General features: G+C 39.6%; 1 protein-coding gene across 2 annotated transcripts in view; it reads right to left on the bottom strand.

Annotated features, from left to right (window-relative positions):
- Positions 1–1,474: 1,474 nt before the first annotated feature.
- Positions 1,475–13,030, bottom strand: part of HMG20B (high mobility group 20B) — an 87,068-nt gene continuing 75,512 nt past the window's right edge. For both annotated transcript variants that reach the window (XM_072405067.1, XM_072405068.1), the window contains 2 exons: positions 6,308–6,440; positions 1,475–2,434 (listed from right to left, as the gene is read on the bottom strand). In XM_072405067.1, coding sequence (XP_072261168.1) covers positions 2,422–2,434; positions 6,308–6,440 — 146 coding nt within the window. In that variant the 3' untranslated portion in view covers positions 1,475–2,421. The remainder of the gene's footprint in view (positions 2,435–6,307; positions 6,441–13,030) is intronic.

Raw genomic sequence — 13,030 nt, 5'->3', positions numbered from 1 at the left:
CTTATTTGATCCCAGCAAAAAATATAACTGGGTATTAAAGTTTAAAAGGAAGACCAGCACAGACTGGTGATCCATGAAATATCCAACTGCCTCACAGGATCAAGAAGGAATTTTTTATCCCTATTGGATTGCCTTTGGATCAACTATGTATAAATGTTTTTTTTCGGTAATATGCTCTGTTCTACCATGTTTATTTACTTAGCATGTGAGCTTGATGGACTTTGTTTTTCAATCTATGTAACCTGAACATAAAATAAAGATATATTATTAATATTTAAACCCTAAGTATAGCCTTAAGAATATCTGTTAGGTAAATTCTGATTCAATTATGTTGCAAACAGAAAAATGTGTGTACTGGCCTGATTTATTAAAGCTTTCCAAAGCTGGAGAGGATACCTTCTCATCAGTGAAGCTGGGTGATCCAGCAAACCTGGAATGCATCTGGGCCAGGATTCAAAATTTTTGCTAGCAAATAGGTTTGAAGAAATAGATTCCAGGTTTGCTGGATTACCCAGCTTCATTGATAAACGTGTATCCCCAGCATTTATTAAATCAGGGCCAATGTGTTTAGTAGCATATGTCAATGGTTCTTCCTATACAAGCATCGGCCACTTTATTAGGTACATTGGTTCAATGGTGTGTTCACACAATTTCAGTATCTAAACAACCAATCACATGGCAGCAACTCAACGCACATTGTCAAGATGACCCGATGAAGTTCATTTGAACTTGTCTAAAGAAGATTATCAGAAAAACTGCTTGGATTATGGTTTAGGCGTGTGGTGGTGTAATGGTTGGGTAATTTGCAACTCATACATTTTGGGCCTTCTAGTACCAACTGAGCATTGTTTAAATGACGTGCCATGTCAAAGATCATATCTTGCTTAAGTATGGTATGACTACTTCAATCTGTTCAAATTAGTTATACTGTCAAAGCCTTCTACTTTGTTATATTCATTTTATGTTTTTTTATACTGTATCTAATCAAAAACCATGCAGGTCAATAAACCTTTATGTCTGATCACCTTTAGGATAAGTGATCTATACTATATGCCACCTACTTTTAAAAATATATATTTTCTTTGTGTGTCAAACTTGTTCCTGTTTTTCATGAAGGTGTGTAAGATTGACAGATGTAGGAAAAGCCAGTACCAAATCTCACACTATGCACATACAGTGGTGCTTCATATACAAATATAGAACATTTTAAAGGGTTCACAAAAATTTCAAGCAACACTTCATAAGACCAAATACCAGATCATCGGGGGCGTAACAAACAGGGAAATGATCTGACATTCAATCTTACCCATGTGCAGAGTGAGCACAATAGCCAGGGCTTTTCTTTGTGTGAAACAGCCCCTGAAACTTTCAATGTAAAGCATGCCGTGTGAGATCAGGCACTGATCCTAAAGAGAAGAAAAATCACAGAACCAGATGACAACATAATGACAGATAAAAAGTGAACAATGTTGGATCCGCTGAATATGTATGTTTATTTTGAAGGTAAAAATTAAGGAAACATTTAAAAAAAATAGGGAGTGGAAGGTCTGATTTAATGAATGCTGTAGACTGGAAAATACTGAAAAGAAAACTGAAAGATTATCCCAGAATTTTACAGATTTAACAAATACTTTAATAAACATAGTATTCCATAGTATTTATTCAGAGGTTTGGCACAAACGGTCACATTTTACACGTGTAATTGTAATCTACTTACAGCACATATATATAACATGAACAAAACTATGCTTTTGTGAGGAAAAACGTCTAAAACTCGAAGGGGTGTATTTATTATTCACTTCCTTGTCATTTTGCCTGAAAGTTCACTAACAGACAGTCAAATCTCTTTACATTTGTCATTTCAGTGTTGCATATTAAAACAAAAGAACTGATTTATTAAAGCTCTCTAAGTCCGGAGAGGATACATTTTCATCAGTGAAGCTGGCTGATCCAGCAAACCTGGAATGCATCTGGTCCATGGTTGAAAACATTGGCTAACAAATAACTTTGAAGAAAACCATTCCAGGTTTGCTGGATCACCCAGTTTTACTGATGAAAGTGTATCCTCTCCAGCCTTGGGAAGCTTTAATAAATCAGGCCCATAGACTGGTTCTTCAACCTAATGGCCAAATGTGCACAGCAGTCACAATAGGGAAAATTATGGAGAATCTAGGTTGAAATGAGGGAAATAACTTATAAGTTTACCTCTAAATTTTACCCAAGTAATCATTTTGTATGTTCATATACAGGTTTATCTATTTTAAATTTTTGATTTTCATTTTTATACATTGTGTTCAAAACAATTGATTTTTTTATACTGTTGTCATTAGAGTCTAACAAGTGAAATTATCTACTTAAATGCCTTGCAGAGCAGCCAATACGTGAAGTTTCGAGGAGTTTGCTGATTGGTGAAAATGGATCTTATAGATGTTCACTGCAAAACAAATAAAGATACATTAATATGCATGCAAAACCTATGTATGTATATATACACACACACACACACACACACAATAGGTAATTCAATCAATAGAAAAAAAAAGATTGACATAAAATCAAAAAGAAGTTTTGCAGATATTTACTAATAACAAACAGGAAACACTTCCACATTAAACGAAAAAAATTCCTTATTACACTGTACAAATGTACAATCCTGTTCAGAGAAAGAGCTGTACACGTCAGATGAAAAAAAAAGCATTTCCTGCCACAGTCATTTTTTTTGTCTCCGCACTGTTTTGGCTTGTTTATGGAGAAGTTAGAAATCTGAAGACTTTGTTCATAGGACTAAAACGTTATAGCAAGTCCAGTGCAACAGAGACTGGCGTTGCTCCTTCCTATTTGTTGTGCTATATTTGTGGTTTTAAAAGCAAGGCCACATTTTCTAAAGCTTACAAAGGAATTTTGTGTAGTATCAGAATTTTTCTATTTTGTAACCTCTTGAAAACTGTGCACAAAAAAAATCTCGTCCTTGAGCGCAAACTTTCTAGTAATGAGATGACACGCTGCTTAAAAAAACACTGTTAGCCACACAGACATAGATGTAGACATCCAAAATCCTTGAAACTGCTGTTGGGCATAATATCTTTGTAGTTATTACTAAAAAATGTGAGCCCATACACAGTACAGCCACTGGTAGTGATTAGGGACTGGCAATTCCTCTACCACACACTGTTTTTGGAGAGATTTAACTCTTGGAATCATATTTCCAAGCAAGTTTAAAGGCATGTTAAAGACAAATAAAAAAGTGTTGTTAGTAGGAAAGAAAAATACTGCAAGAAAGAATTTAAAATGCTTGGATTTATGTGCTTTCGCTTGTAATTGAGCAATCTCAGCTATTTAAATGCTTGTTAGGATATGTAAATATTTTAATATCTTAAGTCTGGGCACCAACACAATAGTGACTGCAGTCTGTAAATAAAAGACATTTTCAATGAGAAGAAATCCAGTTTTCACAATAAAACATAGCTATTTTTACCACAGTGACTAGCAGCAGCAAAGGAAAATAAAGTTTTAAAAAATGTTCTATATTATTTATTATGTGGTGTGAGTGCTTATGCATGCAGTGTTGCAATAATAAAATAAATTAAGAATTCAGAATCTATTTTAGTTGCTCAGGAACAGTATCTAAATCCACCAAAAATACACAAAACAGTTTGCACTAAGGGCTCAACTATTCCATAGTGGGAATTATTACTGCCATTTAAACACATGGACTTGGAAAATGTTTGAGGGAATGTCTGATTCTCTGTTTTACAAATAGAGCCCTAAATGACCAATAATTATTTACTTTTAGCAGTTAAAAAGTTGTGGTGATAACATTTTGGGGCATCTCAAAATTAGGTATTCTGGCAGCCATTTAAATTTTTATTTTGACTTCTACCTAGTGACTAATGTTTCATAAATAGTGGGCATTGAGCGAGGAAGCAGTCGGTGTGTATTACCATCCTCATATGTTCACAGTATGGATAGTTTTCTCCATAGGTGCTATTTCAAGTACCACGCTGGCCTGCTTGAGAGTCTCCATACTTCCTAATTCAAGCAAAGCTAAGGCAGTTGTTTTATATAAAAATAGTTCACGGAAAACTATCTTTAAGCAATTTAAAGCAAGTAATGCAAACTGTATTGCACAACACTGCATACACTCCTGTTGCTGTGGACACTGTCCTCTAGTGTGGCCCTAATCATTGCGCTTGCAACATTTAACCACCTAGCCGTTAAGCCCGACCTTCGTTCGGGCAAAAAAAAACGGCTAGGATGGTTAACCCCGAGATTTTTCCCATCCATACTTACCTGGTCCCCCTGTGCTCATCCAGCGTCGTTTTCGTATTCCAGCGTCATCCTCCGTCCAGCGTCGTCCGTCGATCTCCCTCTCCAGCGTTGGGTGCCAGCGGGACCGGTAAGATGCCGGCCGGCATCTTGTGTTCCGCTGCCCGGCTGGTGGAACACAAGATGCCTGGTCCCGCTGATTGTCCCACGTCCTTCTCGTTCCAGCGCCGGATGATCTCTGAAGGGAGAAGCCGTCCGGCGGAGAAAAAAAAAAACGGACGGCTCCTCCCTGCGTGCGTGATGACGTCGGCGCGTGTGCGGGAAATTCAAATAGAAACTCATTCATTCATTTTGTATTGGATTCAATACAAACTCCTGTATTCAATCCAATACAAAATAATTCAAATAAATACAAAGTGTGTAATTGGTAAATTCAAACTGTCATTTTGTATTGGATTGGATACAAGCTCCTGTATCCAATCCAATACAAAAAAATAAAAAAATAAATAAAATAAAAGTAAATAACTTGGAAATTCAAATTCTTATTTTGTATTGGATTGGATACAAACTCCCGTATCCAATCAATACAAAATAATTCAAAACAAACCCCAATAAATACAGAATCAAAGTTTTAAAAATTGCCACTTATTCCCTGGATGGCTAGTGTGTAACACTGTGTCTTATCTTACCTTTGCTGATCTTCGCCTAATTTTGACCATTTGCTGCCTGCTTTGACCTCTGCCTGGACTCCGACATCTCTGCCTGCCGCCTGCCCTGACCTCTGCCTGGACTCTGACATCTCCGCCTGCTTTGACCTCTGCTTGGACTCTGACATCTCTGCCTGGACCTGGACATCACCACCTGCCTGACCCCCCCTGCCATGGCTTCAAGTTTTGTTTATGTAGTCATGTTTAAGCTGATTTTTGTGTTTTTCCTTTAATTTTATTAAAAGTAATTTTTTTTTTAAATGATTGTGTGTTTCAAACATTTTTTATATTCATAATATCTACTAGAACCCCTGTTCGGACATATTTCTGTAAGTTACAGGTCTACAATTTAAAAAAAAAATTTCATGAAAAACAGTGGATCACTTTTGGTACAGAAATCTAGACCTCAGTGTAACGCTCAGGAGGTTAAGAGTCACAATAATATAAACGTCAACACTGGAATCACCTGTCCAGTGTCTTTTACACTGGTTCTGGGATTTTACAGCACACCTCTCTTTAGGGAGTCAGGGGATCTCATTTTGCATAAAGTTACTCTCAGTATATTGCAAAAGTGTTTTTGGGTCCACATGTCTTACTTGTCATTGGAGATCAAAGAGGAAAAAATACAACCTATGCAATTCATATGGAAATTGATCACAATAATACGCTAGTAAAATTCTGCAACTCTGCAAACTGGCCTGGTTTCAAGTCAGTGCAATCTGCATGAAGTTTGCATGTTAAATTCATAAAGTAAAATTTTCTGCATCTCACTGACCATCTCTGTCTCCTAGTAGTGACCTAAGTTCCTGGTTTCTTAAAGTGACCTTGTCAGCAAAGGTTTACTTTTGTATGGTAAAGCATACTGGTTAATAGAAGAGGCACCTTTCCAGCAACCTGACTGATGATAAGCAACCTGTTTGCTTTTTTGCTGAGTGCTGTGGTTTCTGAAGCCAGCTCATATGTCACTACAAAAAAAGAATATTGATTCTTCTATTACAGGTATATGTTATATACATAGTGATCCCGTACTGACAAAGACCTGGTACTGCATTCTTGTGTGCAAATCATTTGGCCAAGATGTATTTATACAGCTTTGATTAGGCAGTGTTTATATAATCTGTAATTACATATTTTAGTGACTTTGATCTTTTAAATCATTTATGAAAGAGAAGATGATCACTAACCGCCGACAAGGCTTGGGCAGTGTTTGTTCCAAGGCAGAAAGCAACAACACAAAATGGGTTCCATGTGTATTTGTTTTTTATATTTACTTTACTGCTTCATTAATGTAAGATTTTTTTTAGACAATGTATTCTGTAACAGTCAAAATTTACCTATTAATCCTGGATAAAATCTCTTTTATCTGAAAAACTAATTCTTCATGCTGAGCTGGATTACGTTCAATCACACTGTGTAGCTTAGCCATATATGCATCAAGATTTCCTAATGTTGGAGTCTCCTCTGTGCCTGTATCGGGAAATAAAATAAAAAAAAAAAATGAAATAAAATATATGGTATTTATGCAGAACTAATTACCAACACCTAGAGCAGAAAAGAAATCAGTGCCTCAGTATAACAGGCTGATAGTAGGGTAAGCCCCTTTCCATATGCTATCTGATCTAACTAAACTAAGCCCCCAATTCATAGACCTATGTTCCTGCTTAAATCAGACCTTGACCTTTTTTTGTAGATTCTTGTTTATTTCTTATTTGTAGATTCATGTAGATAAACAAACATAAAGAAAAGGGCCAAACATAATACAACACATTAAGCATTGAACGAGAATTACATTTTACAGGGCATAGAGCACGGCACAATGCATAGTATTATACATTTGGTCAAGGCAAGTATCTAATATATATTAATTGTTTCCAGTTAAAACTCAATGTCCTCAAATGTTTTTTGATGTTTCATGGACGCTAGCAGTGAGACCCACCATGAGAATAAGCTCATTCACATTACAGGATCATTGGGCCACAGAGAAGCTTTCAATATTGGACTTCCAATGTAGTGGAATTCAGGCCCTAGTTGCACTCAGCAGATGTTTCCCTACCAAGGTTCTAAAGAACCTGAGGGACAGGGAGGTATGCTGGTATAGGATGAAGGCTGATTGGTCCAAAAGCAAACAATACTGATACCTATGAGACCTATAGAAGGTAACAAACATATTACATATAAACAAAAGGAAATATCAAAAGAGACCATGCACCAGTAGCGAAGGTTCACGTAACATTACCACAGGCCACAAAAACATTTAATCCACCTGAGAAAGAGCTGCACGAGGCAGCCTATTTCAGGTGGATCTGTCAGGGTGTAGATTTCGGAGGTGCTGAGCCCCTAGTGCGTGGGAGTTTCCTAGTAGTGAGATTCCAAGAGTCCTCAGGGGGTTGGTCCAGTTGGTCCAAGGTAGTCTGGCAGTCCAGCAGTGAGATACCTACTAAGTCAAAGACATCAATGAAGGGTGGCATGTCTACCAAGGCCTTAAACATCATTGAGCACCCATTCTTGAAAGCCATGAGCTGGACCAGAAATCCTCATCAATCGTGTGCTGTAGGTGATGATGATGTTTTTGGGTGTGATGAGTATCTAGTAAAAATTTCAGTGACCTGCTGAGAGCCAGAGTATGGCGGGAGAGATCTTAAAGCAAATAATAATGGGTGTCATTGAAAACAATGCCTTGGTCGTGGGCTACCATAATGACTTCTTCCTTAATGCGGTAGGGGTGCAGGCAATAGATCACATCACGAAGGTGCCACAGGTCAGAGAATTTAGATCCCAAGGCCCTGTGTATGTTATCTATGTCAATGGGCGACTCTTTAGGTTTGAAAGGCAGGGCATTAAGGATAGCTATCACAGCTACACAGAGATCTTTGGTTTACCCCTTTTCAGGAATGCCTGTCAGGCAAATGTTATTGTATCTCCTCCTATTCTCTAAATCATCCTGGTGGGAGATAAGCTGATGAAGAATCTCCGAGTTCTTATTGAGTACCGCAGTGTGCTTGGTGACATGGATCTAGAGATCCTCAGTAGCCTTTTCTGCTACCTCTATGCAGTGTGTCATGTCATGCTTTTAATGTTGCAATTTCAGTCCAGAAAGTGTCTTACAGGCACATTTTGAAGCCTACATAATATGGAGTATTTCCTGGAGTATATGTGTGAGCTTGAAGAGCCTTCGTGTCCCTTTGAGTGAGCCTGTCAGGGCTGAGAAGGAGGGGGGAGTGCAGAGGGCGGCAGCTGGTGGTGCCAGGTCACCCAGAGCGGTGGGGAGGCATCTGTGTTGTGCTTAAGATGGTGCAGAGAATGGTGATCGTTTGTGATGAATCCTGCAGCTGTGCTTCTAGTGGGGCATGCATGTGTGCTGGTGCCCCAGCACCACCTTGGACACAGGCCTCATGATCGCATGCCTCCTGAGGGATCTGCAGGCTCTTGGGTGCTCCTCTTTCCCATGGTCCACACAGTAAGAGAAGTGCTGATGGGTTCTGGAGTGCCTTCAGGAGCTGTAGTGGGAGCCTATCTGTCCATTGGCCAAGCCACATGCCCTTTTTTCAAATTTGTACGTTCATATACTGTTTAAAAGGAAAAAATCTTTATTAAACATACTTCATTCTCAGAGAATTGCCTATACTTGATTTATGCTGTTCTGGTGCTTCACTGTATATTCTGTCCTGCTATCTTCCTTCCCAACATTATCAGGGGCTGGCTGCCTTTTTTTCAGCTGCTGGTTCCCATATAATATAACACCACTGGCCAAATTTCACTTGTGAGTGTGATCTGGCATTAGAAGGCTTAAGTCTACTGCATCCTGGGAGCAGGGTGTCAATCAAACTAGCTAAGGTGAGAAAGATGAAGAACTTTTTATCAATTTTGTTTTATTACAATAGTAAATCATGTTGAAAAGTCCACATTATTAAACAACCTCCTGGTCTTCCTATACAATGCTTATTGATGTTGAAGCAGGCAGAGGGGTGCTCATGCACTAAAGGCACATGCCCTTCATCTCTTGTTTGCTGTGTCTTTGTCGCTGCCAGCAGAGCAAATATGTACAAGCTGTAGCAGGGACATAAAAAGAAAAGTCTACATAAAAACTGTGTAGCAGCAGCAGTATTTCAATATTTGAGTTCCTCTCTTGTCAGTTCATTTATCATGTAAACACTGTGCAAAATATCCTTTAGGTGTGGTAAAAAAGCATCAAAATCAAGCTCACAATTTGGTGCACAGTCTCATTGCTAAAGTATCAAAATGTATCCTAATCCCAAGTAACATTAAAATTTGCTTGCAATAAGTCAACATAAAAAAGGAAAAACAATGAATATTTGAACCACTTTTTAAAACAACCAATAAGGATCTAAAATATCTACTAGTCACAGTTGACTGTAAGAAAAATGTTTAACCAGGTATGAATATGGAAAATGACCTGCTACATCAACCCTTTTGGGCTCATTTATTAAAACAGTCAATCAGACATTCCCTTAAACATTCCCTTGTGGCAATCTTTCACCAGGTCTATGTGTTTCAGGTCTGTGTTTCAATTCCATTAATTGATTCTCATCAGGGAATGTTTGAGAAACTGTCGAATTCCTTGTTTTATAAAGAGAGTTTATTGTTTCATTATTAAAATACATTGATCAATTGATTAAAATACATTGATAATAGATAGAAAATTGTATCGTGAGCACTCGAGAATATGTATTTCCGAAGTTTCGTTAATGTATGTATGGTGCTCTAAGCCAGTCGAGGATTCTGTGAATAAGAAATGATAATCCTTAATGTGTCACATAATGCATACATGTAGTTAAAATATTTATTAATGCAACTAATTTCGACTTTGATATAGATTCAGAAAAAAGCTTCAAGAAAAGCAACTTTCCCTGATATAAACCTATAATTGCTGATTTAAGAGGGCATGTAATGTACAATATGTAAAACGTGCCATGTGATTGATTTTCTACACTGGCCCTGTCCTTGCAGTGTACTGACAATGCTTATTTTTTTGTTGTTACATGAGCACAAAACACCTTATGATTAAAACAATTTTGGCCAGAGAATTTGCAAATAGTGAACAGAAAACTCTTCTAGCTCATAAATATGCCAACACAGTGGATATTGGTTACTCCTAATAATCTTAAAATAAATTATTGTTTTACTGTGAAATAGGAAAACCAAATTGTTTTACTTTTCTTGGGTTAAATTATAAAAGCTTATTTTTGAGTTCAAAAGTAACTGAAACGGGGGCGTGGCTTTGCGGGCTTGAAAGATGGCGGCTTAAAGCATTCTCTTCGTTCCGTGCTGGCATTATCGGACGAATTTCTGAGCAATCTCACCTGGCAGACGTGGGTAAAGCTGAGGCCTGAAGCTATGAAGACTCCTTCCACCTGGGCGCACTGCTCCGGATCTTCCCAAACCTCAATCTGGGACTATATCTGGGATTCTTCTCCAGCGACCTCCTCACAGGCAACCATGATGGACCCAGACGGCGCAGTCTCCATTTAGATCTGTGTCCCTGGGAATACATCATACGGCATGGATATTCACCCCTCCTGCTTCTCCCTTGATAGAAGGTTGTGGTGATTACAGCACGCCAGAGGGTCTTTCCTCCCCTTCTGAGGCCTCTCCTTCTTCCTACAGCCATTCTCCACCTTACCACGCTCCCTAGACCCAGATTCACAGGTGTGTGCTGCTGCGGCTAACCCTGTTCTGCTGAATTTCTGTCACACAAAGGGTTGTGCTCGCTCAACCCATACAGTGATGCAAGATCCATCTGTTTGGGGATCTATGGATGCTCCATGTGTCTCCGGTGTGGGAGAGCAGGGGGCCCCAGGTCCTTCTCCTTTACCTACACCACATAATACAGCTCATCCTCTGCCGCCAGATTTGGGTTTCCAGTTGTATTGGGGGAATTATTTACAAAGTTTCCCCACCAAAGCAGATTTCCAAACGTTTTATATCGGAGGTACAAACCACCTGTAAATCAGAAATTTGAGCCTCGCGCAATGATCTCCAGTCCTTGGCAGGGAGAGTGGAGGCCCTTAATGAGGAAATACAACAAGTTAAAGGGGACATAGACCAGCTTGACCACAAATCGCGTAAATACGACACCAAGTCTGGAGACCTATAGCGCTATTTAGAGGCATAATATTTGGGTTCCTGGCCTATCTGAGGCTACTCAAGCTGCGGATCTCAAACCAGTTCTGAAAGCTATATTCAATAACATTGTAGGATGCCCCTCTTCCCAACCAATCAAATTCCAACGAGTACATTGTGCATTGCGACTGCCAAATAATAACTCAAGACCAAAAGATGTCATCTGCTGTTTGGCGGATTATGAGCTGAAGGAGGAGAAGGAGAACCTCCCTGCTTTTTGTTAGGACTTAGGAATCGACCGTCCCTGACTTCTGGGCTGGGAAACAGAGGCCTGTCCACTCCCGAAACCTCCTAGTTGGCAAACTGTTGCCCCAAGGAAGAGATCAAGACCTGGATCTGGTCATTCCACCTCTCTATTGGATCAGGTGAGCCGGGACAAAAATTAAAGATATCCCTATTCTGTCCGGTATATTCTGGACATTTTATGCCTCTGGATTACTGTATAGCTATTCAACTGTTGTGGGGACTGGGGTTAAGTGAAGGAGGATTACTTACCTTGATATGTGTTTAGCTGTATCCTCCACGCTCGACCTCACTCACCCTGCAACTAATATTGTTTATAGTTTGCCTCTGAGCCTTCCTTTCATATACTGGAAATATTATGTTTACAATTTACCTATGTTTGCTGGGTTACTGTTATGTTTCTGGCCCGTGTTGCCGGGACAGACAAGATTGCTCCTACTGAGTTCCGATGGTGCCCTTTAGGGGCTCCCGGGTTACCTAACCCCTGGGGCAGACCTCTCCACTAATTTCCTAATTAGGTTTTCTGTGCTCTTCTTGATTATTGGGGACCGATGAGTGGCTAGGCTTCCTTGGCTGCCAGAGGGCGACCTCACCATAGTCATTTGTGTTTTTTTCCTCCTATTATTGTTTTTTTTAACCTTTTCCTTTCTTCCCGTTGCCTTTGGGTTTTTCCTGTTTGGGAAGTCCCACCCATTCCACTTTGCATATCTGGGCCCCTGTGGGGTTATTAGGTTTGGATGGTTAGGTCAACCCCAGCTTAGCATCCTTTTGATAGCCCCAGCTTTACACTTTACTAAGGTACGCAGTCCACCTGCCTTTATGGTACACAGCTATACTAGTCTCCCAACTTTCATTGTGAAGTCTAGAATACTGTCCCTTAATATTAAGGGCTTAAACTCCAATACCAAAAGAAAACTAGCCCTTAGGGAGGTTTAAGTATCTTGCACAGACGTAATTTTTCTGCAAAAAAAAAAAAACATTTTGACCACCTTTACTTTTTGGTTTCAGATTATATCCAGCATGGCAAACTCTCCCAATAGGAAAAAAGCGGGTGTAGCAATTCTATTTATTAAAACTTTTCAATTTACCCTCATCAAATCAACAGGAGACCCAGAGGGCAGATACCTAATATTGCACGGCACGCATCGAGGTATCTCAATTACCTTCTGTAATTTGTATGCTCCCAATAGGACCCAAACTAAGAATTTGAACATACTTACCTTATAGAGGGGGGGTTGATGTTTTTTTTCACCCACATATGACCGCTGTTCCACCTCCACCCCCCCCCCCCCCCCCCCGCCAAATCTCTTCCTGACATATATCTAACGCCCCCCCCCCCCGATGCACCCCCCCCCCCCCCCCCCCCCCCCCCCAACCTCCTCGGTGGTTCATCACTTCCACACATTCCACCAGATTAGATGCTCCTGCCTATATGACATGTGGAGGATACATCATCCTTTTGCTAAACAATTCTTATTCTATTTAACCCCACACCACACTCATACTTGATTAAACTACCTCCTTGGTAATCTCCTATTAGTATGTATGCAATAGTGTTGCTTCTGAGGGTTATCCAATAACCTGGTTGGATCATGTCCCAGTCACCTTTGACGTTGTTTTGTCCCAACCTAAGACCAGACTTTGCCATTGGAGGCTAAACAACTTCCTTCTTA

Source organism: Pyxicephalus adspersus, chromosome 3, assembly GCF_032062135.1.
Source record: "Pyxicephalus adspersus chromosome 3, UCB_Pads_2.0, whole genome shotgun sequence".
NCBI classification, from domain to species: Eukaryota; Metazoa; Chordata; class Amphibia; order Anura; family Pyxicephalidae; genus Pyxicephalus; species Pyxicephalus adspersus.
Note: the sequence above shows the minus strand (reverse complement) of the source record. Positions and strands in the feature narration are given on the sequence as shown.